General features: G+C 45.3%; 1 protein-coding gene across 1 annotated transcript in view; it reads left to right on the top strand.

Moving 5' to 3' along the window:
• ANAPC1 (anaphase promoting complex subunit 1) overlaps positions 1 to 8,920 on the top strand; it is a 101,513-nt gene extending 92,593 nt beyond the window's left edge. The window contains exons 47-48 of the mRNA XM_007470217.1: positions 3,480 to 3,614; positions 8,667 to 8,920. Of these exons, the coding sequence (XP_007470279.1) occupies positions 3,480 to 3,614; positions 8,667 to 8,782 (251 nt within the window). The 3' untranslated portion in view covers positions 8,783 to 8,920. The remainder of the gene's footprint in view (positions 1 to 3,479; positions 3,615 to 8,666) is intronic.
• Positions 8,921 to 17,997: the final 9,077 nt, after the last annotated feature.

The raw sequence follows: 17,997 nt of genomic DNA, 5'->3' as shown, positions 1-17,997 counted from the left end.
ACCGCAAAAAAAAAAAAAAAAAGCCTCTTAAGTATGTGGTCTCCTCTCATAGATACTATTAGCTTTGGGGTGGAGAACAATAAATTAAATGACGATGCAGAGGCCGTGTGACAGCACTGGAAAATGTCATTCATATTTGTGTCTCAGTGAAATCACAGATGCATATATGGACTTTTAAGGTGGCTCACTAGTAACCCAAATTATAGCCATGAAGTCTGAAAATGGAGCAGATTGATCATATTGTGTACATGTTTTGTGATTTATCTCCTCAAATGGATTTTAATTGAACAAAGAAAATGGGTTTAAAGTTGAAGAACTTAAAAAGTTTTATTTACTTTTATATTTTATTATGGAAAATTTAAAGCATAATGCAAAGTAAACATAATAGTATAATAAATCCCATTACCCAGCTTCAACAGTATCAACATTCTGCCATTCTTATATCATCTGTACATTCACCCATTGACATGCTCAGTTATTTTCCAAATTGTGCCATTTTACATTCCTGCCGGCAGTGGGATGCAGTGCAGATTTTGGCATTGTTAGTCTGTAGTTTTAGACAGTCTACTGAATACGTAGTGGTGTCTCATTGTAGTTTTAATTTGCATTTCCGTCATGACTCATCATGTTAATTATTTTTGCATGTGTTAGTTATTCATATACCCTTTGCAAAGTGTCTTTTCAAACCTTAACCCATTTTTAAAATTGGCTGTCTTGAGTATTGAGTTGTAGTTTTTAACGTATTCTGGCTGCAAGCTCTGTCAGATGTGTTTTGCAGATATGTTCTCCTACTTTATGCCTGGTATGAGCTGGGAGTTTTCTTTTTTCTCAACTTTAAATATGGATATCTAGTTGTTCCAGGACCACTTGTGCAAAAGACTTTTCCTTCTCATTGAATTGCTCTGCAGCCTTGTTGAAAACCAGTGGTCTGTATAAGTGTGTCTGTTTCTGGCCTCAATTCTGTACGATTGATCTGTATGTCTGTCTTTATGCCAGTACTACACTTTCCTAACTACTGTAGGTTTAGAGTAAATTTTGAAATTTTGTAGTGTAAGTCTTCCTGCTAAAGTGGGAAATTTATAGTGCTAAATGCTTACAGTAAGAAAGTCTCCAATCACTAATCTAAGTTCTTTGAGAAATTAGAAAAAGAAAAGCAAAATAAACCCAAAGCAAGGATATAAGAGCTGAAATCAATGAAATTGGAAGCAGAACAAGTGTAGAGAAAATCGGTGAAACAAAAAACCAGTAGGCAAGGGCTTCCCTGGTGGAGCAGTGGTTGGGAGTCTGCCTGCCGATGCAGGGGATACGGGTTCGTGCCCCGGTTTGGGAAGATTCCCACATGCCGCGGTGTGGCTGGGCCCGTGAGCCACGGCCGCTGAGCCTCCGTGTTCGGAGCCTGTGCTCCGCAGCGGGAGAGGCCACAACAGTGAGAGGCCCACGCACTGCAAAAAAAAAAAAAAAAGCCAGTAGGCATGAGAAAGTTGTTGATGAGGAACTGTGAGCGTCTGTGCTCTCTCCTTCCTCTCTTGAGAAGCTGCCACAGCAGGGTCTCTTCTTGCCTCCTTTATCAGCCCTCCTGCTGCCACCCCCACATGTTCCCACTCCCACCAGACTAACATCCTCATGTCAGGTTCAGTGGACCCCTGATAGTCTTCCTGTCGCTCCATCTCGTTCTTATGGAAACAGACCTCCCTTGACCTTTGTGACGGCACACTTTCCCAATTCTTTTTTTTTAAAAAAACCCTCCGACCATTCTTTCTTAGTTTCATCACTATTTCACGGTCATTCCTTTGTTACCTTTCTGGGAGCCACCCTTGCCCCTTCCTCTCCCTCCCTCTCCTGTCTTCTGCGGTAGCCAATCCATTACCACATCCTTTCAGTCCTAACTCTTAAATATCTCCTAACTCTGTCCACATTTTGCTGCTTCTATCCTAGAACAAACTGTGATTATTTCTTGCCTGGACGACTGTTGTAACCTCCTGCAAGTCGTCCTGCTTTTCATTCTCATCTCCCTCTCACTGTCTCTAGTCAACTGACAGTGGTCTTTCAAAGAGTAAACAGATCCAACACTTCTGCTTAAAATCTCGCAAAGGCTGCTGATTCAGTTGTGAAAAAAATCTGTACCATGTGGCCAGCAGGCCCCGCGTGACCAGCAAGGCCTCTGTCTCCCTCTACAGCCTCTTTCTATACCACCTGCTCCGCACAAACTCCACCCTGGTCCCTTCCAGTTCCCCGAAAGCATGGAGTTCTTTCTCACCACGGGACTGTTGAATGTGCTGCTTTCCCTCCCGAGAACCTTTTTCCTCTCATTCTTTGCCTGCCCAACTCATACTCATTCTTGCAGCCTCCACTTACATGCCCCTTCCACACAGGCCTTCCAAGACCACACTGCCTCAGGCAGCTTTCCTGCCATCTTTATTTCTCTCTTTCTCTCTCTCATCCTTTTTCTCTGTATCAAAATGCCTTTGTCTGCAAGTAACAAAAGGCCTGATTCAGCCTGGCTCCAACAATAGGACACCTATAAACTTATATAATTGGAAGTCCACAGTTACGGCAGGCTGTCGCTCCAGTGGCTCTAGCTCCATTTCTCTGAGGTTCCATCAGTGACACTCTGTGCCATGGCTTTATCCTCAGAGTACTTCTTTCTGATGGCAATGAACTGACTGTAACAGTTCCTTGTCTCCAACTCAGAGGAAGAATAGAGTTGCTTCCAGGAGCTTTGCCATAAGAATGAGGAGTTTGTTTCCCAGAAGCCTCTAGCAAACATGTTCTCAAGCATCTCCTTGTGTCTCTGGCTTGCACTGGAACTCGTGCACATTCCTCGATCAATCCCCGAGGTAGAGTGTCTCTCTGAATGGCTTAGGTCTGCCTGTCCTTGAACCAGTCACTGTTTCAGGGAAGTGGGGTTGCCCTGATTGTCCCAGACCAGTGGTTCTCACAGTGTGGTCTCTGGAGCAGCAACAGTGGGATCACTTGGGAACCTGTTAGAAATACAGTTTTTCTGGCCCCATCCAAGAAATTGTGGTGACCCACCCATCTGTGTTTTAATCAGTCCTCTAGGTGATTCTGATGCCTGTTAAAGTTTGAGAACCTCTGGCCAAGATAAATCAGGATCCAGTCCTGGAGCTGCAGTCAGTCCCCTCAGATGTGACAGTGGAGGGAAGGGTGGTAGAATGGGTGTTTGGGGAGACGACCATGGTGACCACTGCACCCTCATGGCACTCATCATCATTTATGATTAGCATTTGTTTGCATCGTTAGGTGTGTAGTATCTCCATCCTCCGCAGCGCTCTAAACTCCACAGTGACGGGCACTCTGTCTGGTTTACCACAGTAGCCTTAATGCCCAGTACAGGACCTGTGTGGTATATAGTAAGTGCTCAATGAGCTCTTGATGAGAAAATAATAAAAAGAAGGCATTCCTTGTGCCTCTCAGTTCTGTAATCAATTGGTTCTGTTCCATGTGTGCTTCTCTCACAGCTGGGGGTGATGGGTGTGTACACGGCTACCTCAACGGGCAGCCCTGCGAGGAGTCGCAGCTGAGCATGCTGGCCTGTTTCCTCGTCTACCACTCAGTGCCAGCCCCGCGGCACCTGCCATCTATAGGACTAGAAGGTAATTGCACATCTACATCCTCTTTTCAGTACCTGTATTACCCGCTGATGGGTTTAGTTTCTTGTTAGGAGGTGTTTCTAAACTGAGTTATTTCCTCCAGTTAGGTTTTTGGCTTCATTCATGTTTGGGTGTTATTGTTGAGAAATTTTTCTGGAAGAAAAAAAAAACAACCCAAACTATCCGAATTTTACACATGCATAAACCTTTATTTACGTTCAGAAGAGGATGGATTCTTTACAGGGCCCCAGATACCAGTATATACTAATAAACTAAATGTTCGTATTCTTTTTCTCTGTTAATTGATTTTTATTAAAGCTGTTTTTCTGTATTTTTTGGGTTTTCAGTTTGGATTTTTTTAAAACACATAATATTAATTTCTAATATTATAAAGCTTTGAAATGAACAGGTACCTAATTTTGTATGTATTGACATTTGATTGTTTTCATAATAGTTTAAAATCTTAGCATCTAACTGTATTTTTCAGAATATGTAATCAGATACAAAATTTGTCCATTTAATCATTTAAACTTAAAGTTTAATGATATTACTGATTTGTAGCTGCTTTGAAAACCTCAGATAAAAATGCACTGTTTAGAGACTTCTGTTGCAGTTATGGCCACAGTGGAATTGCTCGCATTAGACTGACTCTCCTACAAAAGCAAATATAAAAGTGAACAAACTACATAAAGTTTAAAGGAATTGGTGGCAACCGTAGTGACCAGACTTGATTGAGAGACAAGAATTCCTGAGAGAAGGGACTCATTTGAGGAGCTCCATATTTACTCTGGCTTTCTCCCAGAGGCGTTTGTCAATTCATTACAAGAAGTAGAGTCCCAGCAAAAAGCAGCAGTGCTACTGGGCAGAGGAGCCAGAGGTTGGATTAATGATTGCCCAGGACTAGAACTTGAGGAGCAAAATCCCAGATAGGAGGGGACAAGAGGAATAATAACTCAAAAACCTGGACACACTCTTCCCTTGAGGCATTTGCCAAATCTTAACCTGCACATGTGCAGGATAAAACTTCAAGAAATCTAGCAGAAACCAGGAGGCTAAAAATGTGGGCAACAATTCCAACAACAGCATAGTGCCAAGGAGACAAAGGGCGGTACTCAAGGCTTGCCAATCCCAGCCATTCACATGAAACAGTAGCAGGGCCAAGCCCTAGCAGGAAAGGTAAAACTGAAACACACCAGACCTAAAATTAGCCTGGAGCAGAATTGAGGAGACCTGCTTGCATGCTACCTTCCTATGATAGAAGAAGAATGAACCTGTATAGGAGGAAGAAAATGTCTTAAACTTCTACAGTTTTTAATTCATAGTATCAGTGTTGATTCAAAATTAAAAGACATAATAGGAATAAAAGGTAGAAGAAACAGACTTGTATGTGATCCAGATATTGGAGTTATCAGACTTCCATAACTCCAGCATCTGGAGTTACTATGACTAATAACTGACTAATAGGTCCAAGAAAATAGAGGAAAAGACACAGAATTTCACCAGAAATCTGGAATCAGTGAGAGTTAAATGGAAATTCTAAAACTGAAAAATATAACTAAAATTAAGAATTCAGTATTTAGGGAATTCCCTGGCAGTTCAGTTCTTAGGATTCCATGCTTTCACTGCCCAGGGCCCAGGTTTGATCCCTGGTTGGGAAACTAAGATCCTGTAAGCTGTGTGGGTGCAGAAAAAAAAAAAAAAAGAAAAGAAAGAAAAAAAGAATTCAGTGTGTAGATTAATTAACATATTAGACACAGCAGATAAATGAACTGGAAGACAAGTGTGTAGAAAATAAACAGATTGAAGCACAGAGAGAAAAACTAATGGAAAATTCAGAAAAGAGAGTAAGAGACACGTGGAACGTGGTGAAGAAGTCGAACATGCATGTAGTTGAGATCCCAGAATATGAGGAGAGAGAACATGAGACAGAAGCCGTATTTAAAGAGACAGAGGCTAAGAATTTTGAAAAATGGATGATGAACATCAACCTACAGTGACCCCTGAGCAAGAGAAATACAAAGAAAACCACACCTAGTTGCATAAAAGTCAAGGTACTAAAAATAAAAGAAAAAAATTGAAAGCATAGACTTCCTTTTTCATCCAGGATGGAGTAACAGAGATCTGATTTACTATCCTGCCTGAAAAGAAAACAAAACAACACAAAATAAACAAGCTGAAAAAACAACAAAGAAAACTGGACACTGCATATGTAACGGTGGCTTTTGAGACATATATCAGGCAACAAAGAAGAGTGATCCCTGAGAGATGAGAAACAAATGAGACAAGCCCTGTGATTGGCCTAGCTAACAGCCTTGAGAGTTTCCAGACTGTGAAGGAGGGAGAGGGAACCCAGGAAGAGCCTGGAAGACTCCTTCAGTTGAGGTGATGGAGCTGAGAGTACAGGGGGAGCCAGAGGAGCTAGAGTTTACATGATAGAGTGCCAGAGAGGAGAGAGCTGCACACAGAGAATGCCAGATGTCTGCAGAGGGTCCCCCTCCAATATCAGAAGAGTCCTTACAATCAGCACATGCATGTGAAGAAGTTTCCCAAGGCTGAGGGAAGAACTGTCCTAGTGGCTTAGAGAGAACCAGTTTGCACAGGTTTAGGAACAGTGTCTCTTCCCACAACTTCACAATTTAAGGGGCTGTACTCAGTGTGGTCTTGCCTCAATGATGGGAAATATTTAGCCCTAGACTAAACAGACTAAACAGAAATATATTTTAGCCCACCTTAAAAATCTTAAAAGCATGACACAAAAGGATCAAACTTCTTTTCAAGTAATATAACTGTATTCTGAAAGTTATAGAACTTTCAGAATATATTTTCGTGTTTCTCAAAAATACAGAAATATGAAAATATCCAGCACCCATGATGTCTGGCATACAAAGAAACAGGAAAATACAGCCTATAATGAAGGAGGTGAGAAATCAGTTACAACTGACCTGGAAATGACATGGATGTTAGTTAGCAGACAAGGACATTAAGACAGTTATTATAACTCAATTCCATAGAACATTATTCCATATTTCAGAACATTAAGAGATATGGAAATATAAAAAGAATCTAACTGAACTTTTAGAGGTGAAAACTATAATTCTGAGAAAAACACACTGAATGGGATTAATAGCAGATTAGACATTGCAGAATAAAAAAAAAATAGTGAGTTTGAAGACATAGCATTAGAAACTATCCAAAATGAAATGCAAAAAGAAAAAAAGAATTTAAAAAAAAAAGGAACAAAACATTAAAAATGGAGTAAGCTCTGGGACTTAAAGGACCGAATTTACATGAGATTGGAGTCCCTGAAGAAGAGAAAAATGGGGTAGAGGGACAGAAAAAAATACTTGAAGAAATAATGTCAGATTGAAATATGGATCTACATAAAGGAATGAAGAGCATTGGAGATGGTAACTACATGGATATATACATAAGGTTTGTTTCTTTTAAAAATACTTTTTAAAGATAATTGACTTATAAAAATAATAAAAATGTACTATGGGGTTTGTAAAATCTGAGAAGCAAAATGTATGACAATAATAGCTCAGAGGTTGGGCAGGGAGAAATGGAATTACAGCCATAAGGCTCTTATACTACCTGTGAAGAGGTATAATCTGTGATAGAGATGATACTGTAAATCATAAAGCAACCACTAAGATAAGAAAACAGAGTTAGAGCCAATAAGCAATAAAGGAGCTATAGTGGAATCATAAAAAGTACTCAGTCCAAGAGAGAGGAAAAGAGGAAAAGGGGGAACCAGAGAACAGACAGTGAAAATAGAAAACAAATAGCAAGATGATACATTTAAACCTAACCATAGTGATAGTCACATTAAGTCTAAATGGTCTGGGGACTTCCCTGATGGTCCAGTGGTTAGGACTCTGTGCTTCCACTGCAGGGGGTGAGGGTTCAATCCTTGGTCAGGGAACTAAGATCCCTCATGCCGCATGTTGTGGCAAAAATAAAAATATAAAAAGTCTAAATGGTCTGTTAGAGTCCACAGTGTATCAGAACATTGGAGATGTTTTCTATAGCTCATATGTATTTGTTCTCTGTCTTTGAGTTTTAGGAAGGTCTTGGGACCACTGTGGTTGACAATTAAATAGGAAATTTCTCTTAATTCCTGTTGAGGTTTATTAAACACATTTAATTCACAGATTACTGGCAGAGTCGATAAAAGGAAATACTAAAGAGAAACAGTTGCTTTCTTCATATTTTGTGCAGCATTACAACTCTTTCTTGTGTTAGTTATGCTTTTTCCAGAAAGCCACTCGATTCATATCATGATACTCTTCTCTGTCCATCTTCATGAGATCATATGACCCACCTGTACACTCTGCTGTCTGCATGTCTACTAGGGTGCTTGTTGTGGCTTAGAGACTCATCGGGATCACGTATGTGTATATATTGGGGCTGAGGAAAGGGAACTGTGGACAGTGGCATGTGGTGAGGATGGAGGCAAAGAGGAAGATGGTGCTTAATAGAATTTGCAGGTAATACACTTACTGTGTCCCCTTAGAGCAGTGGTTCTTGACCTTGGCTGCACATCAGAATCACCTGGGCAGCTTTCAGAGCTCCAGATGCCCAGGCTGTACTCCACATAAATTAACATCAGACTCTGTTGGACCAAGGTTGGGAACCATTGCTTGTTAGAGGAAGAGGCGTTAGGTTAACTTCTCTGTTACTCATTTTGAGCCTATGTCTTTTTTTTTTTTAGGTAAATTATTAAGTGCATGGATTATGGTAATTGAGGATAGATGGGCACATTTATTAATTATATTTAAGTAATATATGTATTTAAACAGTATTAATAGTTTCACATATGGTTACAGGTCAGTTTCTGAAGTACAGAATGGATAAATTAAAATTTTATATCAAATCATACCCTATAGTGCATTAGGGAAATTCCTAGTTTAAATATTATCTTTCAGCAATTGTTTTCAAAGGGAAGAACGCCAGCTTGAAATGTGATTATGTGTCTGAAGCTTCCTTGAAAGAGGATATGTCACTGAATTTATTTAGATATGTGACCCCTTCCCTCCAATTGCGTTTCTTTAGGGAACACGAGCTTCGCAGAACTCCTCTTCAAATTTAAACAGCTGAAGATGCCAGTGCGAGCTTTGCTGAGATTGGCTCCTCTGCTTCTTGGAAATCCACAGCCAATGCTTATGTGATCATGTCTGGTGGTAAGCCTACCCTGAGACGTGACTTGTGCACAAACATGACCAAACAACAACGCTAAAGAAACCTTCATAGGTTTTGTGATGTAACTGGGGGGGAAATGAGCTGCACAAACCCCAATGCATTTTAAAATCAAGGGTTTTAAATATCCCAGAGACTCTGTTGCTGTTGGCATTAACATTATAAGAATATAAAAATGAGTGAAAATTTACTTTTGTAAATAAAATTTTTTGGTTTGTTTTCAAAACTCTTGATGATTACTTTAGTTTGGGGTTTCAGAGAGTAGAACAGTGGGGGCTGAGATGGATATTAGTTTTTGAAATCTTTCAAAAAGATTTCAGGTGATTCAGGTGAAGTGACTTTATGCTCAGAAATGCAAAGTTTTTAAAGAAGCTCTGTCATATAGTTTTACTTTCTGCAGCAGTGAAGGGCTTTTAGCATTTCCTAAGGTGTCACCATAGTCTTGTCTAAAGTAAGTTCGTACATCCTGTGACAGTGCCAGGAGTCCTCATAGCATGATCGATCATCTTAAACAAGAGGAGATTTATACCCTAATGAAGAATTGCCCAACATGAAGCCTGCTCTACATAGAGAAAATAAGAAATTTCCACTACAGAGAGGTCTTCAGAAATTATATTTTAAAATAAAAGTTCAGGGGTTTCCCTGGTGGTGCAGTGGTTAAGAATCCGCCTGCCAATGCAGGGGACACGGGTTCGAGCCCTGGTCCAGGAAGATCCCACATGCCCCGGAGCAACTAAGCCCATGCACCACAACTACTGAGCCTGCGCTCTAGAGCCCGCGAACTACAACTACTGCGCCCGTGTGCCACAACTACTGAAGCCCGTGCGCCTAGAGCCCGTGCTCCACAACAAGAGAAGCCACGGCAATGAGAAGCCCGCGCACCACAACGAAGAGTAGCCCCCGCCCACTGCAAGTAGAGAAAAGCCTGCTCGCAGCAACGAAGACCCAACACAGCCAAAAATAAAATAAATGAAATAAAATAAATAAAATAAATGAAATAAAATAAATAAATTTATTTAAAAAAAAAAAGTTCATTTCCACCCAGGATTTAGAGAACATACGTCTGTATCAAGTTTCTGGACCAGATGCTGAGGAAAGGATTCGTATAAAGGTGTCTCTGCAGCTTCAGGTTTCCAGTCCAGGAAGAAGGCTCCCTGCTGTCCAGATACTGATGTGCTCTCCACCTCCTGAATGGCCAGTGGGACCGTAAACTGGTCGAAGCTGCAAGGTCCATTCAGTGATTTCATGTTTCCACACCCTGAATTGTGGGGTTTAGCTTTAAAAGTAAAAATGAAAGCAAATAGAAATGTTTCCATTGAGAGTTTGACAAAAACCCATGTGGTGTTTGCTCCTGCAGAGGGGGCTTGCGTCTGGAAGGCGTGCATCAGTGGTTCTCTTCAGACCTTCACTGTTCCACCTGTGTGCCCGCCCCGGGACTTGCCCCTGCGTGTGAAGCATAGGCAAGGTGGCTGATAGGGAGGGTGAAATGTGCTTCCTTCATACTTAAAGAGTTTTTTCTTCTAATTAAAAATAAAAGAAAAAAATTAAAATGGTAAATTATGGAAATTCCATTTGAATCAGGGTATAGAGAACTCAGCATTGGGCAGCTGTTGCTGTCTTCACTCTCAATTGTTTATAACTTCTAAGCTTTTCTCTGATTGAAGAATGACTTGAGTTATTTGCACACGTATGAACTCTCATGTACGAAGGAGAACAGTCATTGGAATGTTGTCAGTGAAAGCAAAAATCAGGCTTTATAAGGGAGAGAGCAGGATGGAAGATTGCAGATGGTCTGGAAACAGCATTGTCGTTATATTTGGGGCCTCCTGAGGAGCACAGATGATGTTCTGGACAGTCTGCTCCCGAGCAAACATGTTAGGATCATCGGAGAAGTCAATGCCAGCTCTTTGTGGGCTCTCAAAAAATCTTGGCTCTCACCATCCAGAACGTTTTAGCCTCCTCACAGCCATGGCAGGGAAGAGCTGGGGAAACGCATCCAGCTCTGAGTGTTTTGGCCCAGAAGTGGCCCATGTCACTTCTGGCTACAGCCTGTTGGCATGAAATAAATTGCTCCACCTTGTACGTGTTCTTTCACAAAGGGGAGAACTAGACACTGGTGAGTACTGGTAATGCCTGTCACAGTATGATTCCTCACTTGTCCATCCATCTTCTCTGCTTACACAGATGGAAATGCATGTCATTGCCTCCATAGATGGACATGATTAAAGAAACAGTACAGTCACACACACACTCAGGTTATCCCCGACGGATGCCGACATCTGTTCTCCTCGCTTGAGTGTCTTCCAAAGGAGTGAAGGCATGAACTTGTGGGAAGCTCTGAGGCACAGAGGCCAGGCCTTAGCCACAGGACACCATTGGTGTAAGCCTCACAGAACTTCTCCTTGGTGCTGCGTAATCTTACTTGAATAAGGCCACTTTCTCACCCTTTGTCTAGAAACCAGCTGACTTCACAGCATATGGAGAGGGACATGTCCCAGCTTAGAGGATCTCCTGACCTCTTACAGGAGGCAGAAAGGAGGGGGGCTCGCATCTCTCAGCCTGGTGGTCAGTGTGCAAACACGCTTGGTGGGAGGCCGGCGAGCCTGCTGGGCTGTAGACAGTCCCGAGCGTGGGAGCCAGCATTGGACTGGAAGCCAGAGCCTGTGGGAGCCGAGGCAGGAATTGTCAGAGGAATGGACTTGTGACGATTCCAAGGGAAGCACATGCCAAAGCACAGTCTGAGCGACAGGTCGTTCTACAGCTGAGACCCGGAGGCTCAGGGAGGGGTGGCTGGCCCAAGTCCGCACCGCTCCCCAGCGCAGCCCAGACCAACCTGGGCGCCCAGACCACGCTGTCACGAGAACCTGGTCCATTACTGCCTTTCTTCCTGGTCCAGTAGACCCTCAGGAAGAGGCCGGTTAAATGTAAGTTACAAGGACGTTGCACCAGGCAGAGTTTATGAACACCTTTAAAAAGCAGACACACCGACTCTTCCTTTCTCTGTGCATCTTTGGAAAAACAAAGGCCTTTGTGTAATTTCTTGGAATTAGATTAATTGAATTAGCCTGTGTGTTGCTTTCTTGGTCATTACAACAACTATCTTAATTAAAAATTTTCTCTTTTAGCTGAAAATATTCCATGGTACATTAAAACATGAAGTAGGAAATTTAGGAAAGGAATTAATTTCATACTAAGCTCAATAAAAGCAATGAAAATCTGTAAATAAGCACATGTTCTTAATTTCCACTGCTTTTACTCCAGTACTCAGGTGTGAAGTGTCTCGCCATTCCTCTGTAGTCAGTGGCGCCATCCTGAGTCTTATGCGCAGGTGCAGGGCCTTGGGACACTGTGGACCGTGTGCTTTCAGAACCCAGACATGCCAGATCCTGATCTGTGGAGTCACATTACTGGGGGACTCATCACAGGGACAGTGGTTGGAAGCTAGTTGGTGCCACTTGTTTTTCTTTCATTTGTGTTTATTTGTGTGCATATCTTTCACTTATCAAGAATATTTTAATTTTGCTTACTGTACCATTCCAGAGATTAAGAAGATATTTTGGGCAAATGTGTATAACTCTGGAGTTGAAGGAAGAATCCTTAGCAAATCCACTGTAATTAGCATCCCTGGCTGCAGTCTCCTGCCCTGTAAGATCTAGATGAGAGGAGCTCCAGCCCTCAGGCGATGAAATCTCTGCAGGTCCCCAGAGGAGGGCGCAGGTGCTGTCTGGTCACCTCCCTCCACACCCCCTCTGTTGTACTGGTTCACCTGTAGGTCATCCCCTGTGCCCTGCGAGGGGCCTGGATGTCAACTCGGCGTCTTCACCACCTCCTCCTCTCTCCTTAGCCTCCACCTATGTTTCCTGTATGGGACCAGGTAAGAGTGTGCCGTTGGGAGGTGCCAGCGAGAGAGGCCCAAGCAAGGCCGGGAGGTGAGAGAGGAGGCGAAGCCGTTATAGGCGGACATGAGGGCAGATGGTGCATACCTGGCAGCAGGGCGTTAATACCAGCCCTGCCTGGGGGCCCCGCCCTGGAGTTTCTGGAGGTTTGTTGGGGCTTCTTCATCCTCTGCTCCAAAAACCCCTCCATCTGCTTCCCTTTATCAACACCCTTTCTGCTTGGGTTCCTGAGCAGACCCTGTGATGCTGTGTGGGATGTAATGACCCAGATGTGAACACAGCCCATCCCGAGTCCCCGCCGCTTGTTCCCCCCTGGGCTTTGCTTATGGAGTTTCCAGCCCCTTGGTTGTCTCCCCTGAGCTCCCAGGGCTGTTCACTTGCCTTTTCCATTATCAGACACTCAGCTGTTCTCTGAAAGCCCCAACTGTCTCTGCAGTCCTGTAATCCTTGCACCAGCTCCCCCGAATGGCACCAGCCTCAGCGCTGCAGCAGCAGTGACTCCCCGAGTGGCCTTGGGTTTCCCCTAACATGCTGAGGGGACTCTCTGACTAAAGGAAGAATGGGCGACCTTTTAGCTGAGTAACTGGAACGCATTGGGGTTGGCCCCATTGGTGTCAGCCTTCCTGGGACGGAGTCACAGGTGTGTGGATGGAGACATAGTGTGGCCCATTGCCCAGTCCTGTTGGTTCTGGGTTTGCCCCTCAGCGGCCACCCTGAGGAGAGAACCAGCCCTTAGCCCAGCTGCTTCCACCTTGGCCTTCTGGGGCAGCACAGACTCTGGGTGTCACAGACTGAAAAGTACCGTGGTCGTTTGTTGCTGGAAGTTTCGAGGACTCGAAGAAAATGCTAAACCTTCATGGGATAGAGAGCGTTGAGCAACTGTATTGCTTCCTGAAAGGAGTCGGCTTTTTATAAGACTTGACTGTGAGGTTCCTGGGAACCTTACCAGAAATTTCTTGGCAAAATTAGACATTTCCAGGGGAAAAAAAAGACGAAGAGCTAGATAGTTTCTGTCTGATTACCCAGTAATACTGTATAGCAGCTGCCCAGTAATAAAACTTCCTTCCTAAAGGGGCTATACATATAGACAGCTGTAAACCTGAACATCACTGAGCAAATCAAGCTGCAGTGGACCAGCCCAGGCCCTGGGGTGGCCTTTAATGCTGGACAGGTGCCTCCAGGGCCCCCCACCCCGACCCCAAATGACCTTCTTGGTCTCTCTGAAGGGTTTTGAGCCTTAATTTTCCTTCCCCTGGTGTAAAATCACAATTCCTACTCCCAGTTGAGCATGTCTGTTGGTACACCCCTCGCACCTCTGGTGATTTAAGGACAAGCTCTCACAAACCACACAGCTGGGTTTGTTTTGTGATTGAATCTGAAGATCTTTTTCTTTAGTAGTGAGCTCACATTTATTAATAATATCTACGGTGCGTCTAGTTCTTATATATTTGTACTGCACTTCTTGTATTTACTGTGTATATTTGGTCTGTTTGCTCTCAAAATTTGTTGTATTCATGACTTTGGCATTTAGGGTGGCTCATGTTTTTGTGACTGCATTTAACACTAATACCTTCGTAGGATTCCTTGAATCCCTCTTTTCCTTACCTCGGCTTCCACTGTCTCGTTTCCAGCTTTGATGGCACCCTGGCACCTCCCCACCTCTCCCCCAGGCAGCATTCATGAGCCCCTCCCCTGCTCTCTCCCTTCTCTGAGTTTGAAGGTTGGGTTATTTCTGTAATGTCAGAGTGAACGATAGCATACGATTGGCCCCTTCTGTTCCCACTCTGTGTCAGCCTTAGATCGGCCCACTGATGTTCTCCGTGCCTTCCCTCAGTCCTCCGGCTGACAGTTCCCATCTCTCCGCTGGATAAGGCTGCTCTCCAGCAGATTAGATGCTGACTTCCTCCTCTCTCCTCAGGTGTTTCTCTCCTTCCTGTCTCTGCCTCTTTTCCTCACTACCTTCTAGTCGTTTCTTTGGGCTCTTCTCAGGTTCCTCCTCCTTGGTGGTCCAGGCCTCTTCCTGACTTTCTGTTCCTTCTCCCTCTGCCCATCCTCAGTCTCTGTGGAGGCTCCTGCTCTGCTCTCTTGTCTCCCTTGGGTGCCCCCCTCCATGTTACTGCTAGACCCTTTCAGAGTACTCAGGGGTCAGGGCCTTTGTCAGCTGACACCCACTGGAAGGCTGGGGGGCCATTGTGCCACTGGCTGGTTTTGACACCCCAGGTTCAGGCTGCCATGGTCCGCGGGCCTGAGGAGAGCTGGAGGCCCAGTGCTGTCCCTCTACAGCTGCCTGGAGGCCCCGTGGTGGGGGAGGGAGAGGGGGGCGGGAGCTACAAGCAAAGAGAGAAAGTGAGATCAGAGTGGAGGGCAGACCCCCCAGCGAGAAAGCTGTCGGCACCACAGCACAAGGTGCGTGTAGGACAGGGGGTCCGGGAAAATCAGCTGTCACCCTCATTGCTCTCATGAGTGACCAGATCCAGGAGGGGCCCCGGATGTTTTTCTTTCTTTTCTTTTTTTCTTTTCTTACTGTAGTAAACACACTATTTTCTTTCTAATTTTGAGACTCCTGATATATACAGTAGGAATATGTAGTCCTGACATGCTCTTGGTCCTCAAATAAAAACCTGGGGGATGAATGAAACTTCATACCAAATTCGGTTTATCTCATGCCCTGCTTTTCTCTCTCCTTTTCTTTGTCCTGGGGTCAGAATGGGCCCCTGCAATGAGGCAAAGGGCGGAGGGCTCAGCTCACAGGACTGTCCTAGTACAGCCGTCTGCCCAAGCAGGGGGTTCTTTATGCATTTCACAGAAGGTCTCCCTCCACTTCAAGTAAATCCACACATAAAAACGAAATTTAAGCCAAGGATAACAAATGCTTAAGCGTGTGATGCTAGTCAGGTGATCGGTCTCTGCATGTGTTGTTTGTCACGGGCTTCCTCACAGCTCTGCATGTGTACTTGTTTCCTTTATTTTCCAGCGAGCTTATTTTTTCAGAGACTGGAGAGCCCTAGGAGCTCCTTCTGTCCACGTGAGGCTAGACCCTGACACATACTACAGGGACCCAGCTCAGGGTAGCTTGCATCAAGTGGGAGCAAAGCACACAAAACCTTTGTTGACATGTTGGAGTTGTTTTCTTTTTTCCCAAGAGCCACCATGTTAATGGCTCCTTTTCCAGAAAGGATGACCTCAGTGTTTTTCATGTATTTATATTTAAAAATCAACTCAGATCAAAACCCTGCAGAGGTTTTCATTCATTACTTAGATCAGCATTTCCAAGAGTTTTCCTAAAAAAAAAAAAAAAGAAAAGAAAAAAAAGAAATTGATATGCAAATTGGGACCTTGTATAGCATGGTAAATGATTCCATAATTGAGTCTATTTGGAGAGTTTCTGTATAAACACAGTAATTACTTTCTGTACCATGGGAGTTGGCAGAGCCCTTACTAGGCTAACGGTGCGTTAAGGGATGCAGTGGCACTTCCTCGTGACCACCAGCCCTGGAGGTGACTGCAGGGCACGGGGTGGGGTTGTCCCCACCAGGAGGCCCAGTACTCACTTGGACCACCTGCAGCCCCTGCTCCATTCCTTGGGAACCTAGGGGCTGCCCTGGCGCTCCCGACTCCAGACCCAGTGATGTGGGTTCTGGGCCTGGATCTGAAAGGGAAGCACAGCAGGGTGAGTGCCTGGAGGAGGGGTCCAGCCCCACCACCTCTGGGGTGAGCTCCCCGGCCCTCATCCCCAACAGACCTCCTCACACAAGTCCGGGGTGACCCAGGCTCGGTGCTCCATCGCATGGAAGAATTCCACCTTCAACTTGAGGAACTCCTTGTAGAGGTCTGGCCAGTGCTTCCTGCCCAGCAGGAACTGGAAGATGCTCTGCTTGGATGTGGGGTCGTCCTCCTCCATGTCGGAGGCAATGTAGCTGCCATCAGAAAAGAGGGCTAGCTGGTCCCGGCCCCCACAAGGACTCAGGCGAGACAGTGGAGAGAGGCTGCTGAGGTCACCCTGGAGGAGCACCCGGGTCCACAGAGGGCAGGACTGTCCTCAGCACCAAGGCTGCTGGGCCCGTGCTGTGCCCGGCCCAGGTCAAGGTTCTGGCTGTCGCCATTTCCCTGGGACTTTCTACCTCGGGTCCCTCAGTCTCTGGGCAGCAAATGGTGTTTCCTGGCTATGTTCATTATCCCAGGACCTTCCTCCTTGCCTTCCCCTGCTCTGACCATGTGACCCCTTGAGGGCCTTGAACCACCACTGGGGGCCCTCAGGCATTGCTCACAGGGCCAGGAAGAAGTGGATCCTGTTGTAGAGATGACCAGGCAGCCCGACACGGCCGAAGTACTCCACCACCATGGAGAGCAGGTACTGTGTGGAGACGGGGCGGGGGAGGGGCGGCCAGGGGTCGATGGCAGGGCCAGTGTCCTGAGTGGGCCATGCGCCCCGCCCCCATCCAGAGGCCAGGTGGGAAAACCACCCAGGTGGGCCTTGCTAAGGGTCTCATGGCCCTTTGACATGTGGAGATGAGCTGACGGGAGGCCAGGGAGGAGATGCCCAAGGGCCGGGGCACCGGCAGTGTGTCCTTTCTTCCCTTCTGGCACCAAGGGCGGGTCTCTCCAGGGCCTCTGCTCAGGCAGACACCTTGTCCTCCGTCCCCACCCCCAGGGGGTGGTGACACTGCAGACCCCTTGGTCCCTCATAATTTTAGTGCTGTGAGTACCTTGTCAGACACTTTCAGGAAAATATCAGCTTCCAGGAAGCTCTGGATAACAGGGTCCTCTGTAAAGGAAGGGAGACGTGATGAGGGCCTTGGAGCAGCCCTTCTGGGAGCAGCGAGCCTGGGGCTGTGGGACATTTCACAGGGAGGAGGGGAACTGGAAACTTCTCCCAGTTCCTCTGTTTCAGGAAGCAGAGGCAGCTCTCTTCCCCCAGGAAGGCTCAGAGCCTTAACAGTGACAAAGCTGTTCCTTCCATTGACCCAGGGAGAGTGAGTCTCAACTGTGGGGCAGGGATTTTGCTATTGTTATTTAATCTTCAACACATGGGTGGGTATGTGTGTTTCATAAAGAGATATGACCTGGTTCTCAAAGTTTAACATAACTTTCCTCGAGCCAAAGCTTGGATGTGGCCTTGGGCCTCTGGGCGCTACATCCCTGTCACTTCATCATACTGTGACTGTGCAACGCTTTCCTGCCCTACCTGATAACTGAGCATCCTATGTGGGCAGTGGAGAGTTCATACCCCCCTGGGTGGGGGGGACACTGGGCATTCTACCCTCCTTCTCCTGGACCCCCTTCGTTTCCTG

Source organism: Lipotes vexillifer, unplaced genomic scaffold (assembly GCF_000442215.2).
Source record: "Lipotes vexillifer unplaced genomic scaffold, Lipotes_vexillifer_v1.1 scaffold1139, whole genome shotgun sequence".
Taxonomy (NCBI): domain Eukaryota; kingdom Metazoa; phylum Chordata; class Mammalia; order Artiodactyla; family Lipotidae; genus Lipotes; species Lipotes vexillifer.
Note: the sequence above shows the minus strand (reverse complement) of the source record. Positions and strands in the feature narration are given on the sequence as shown.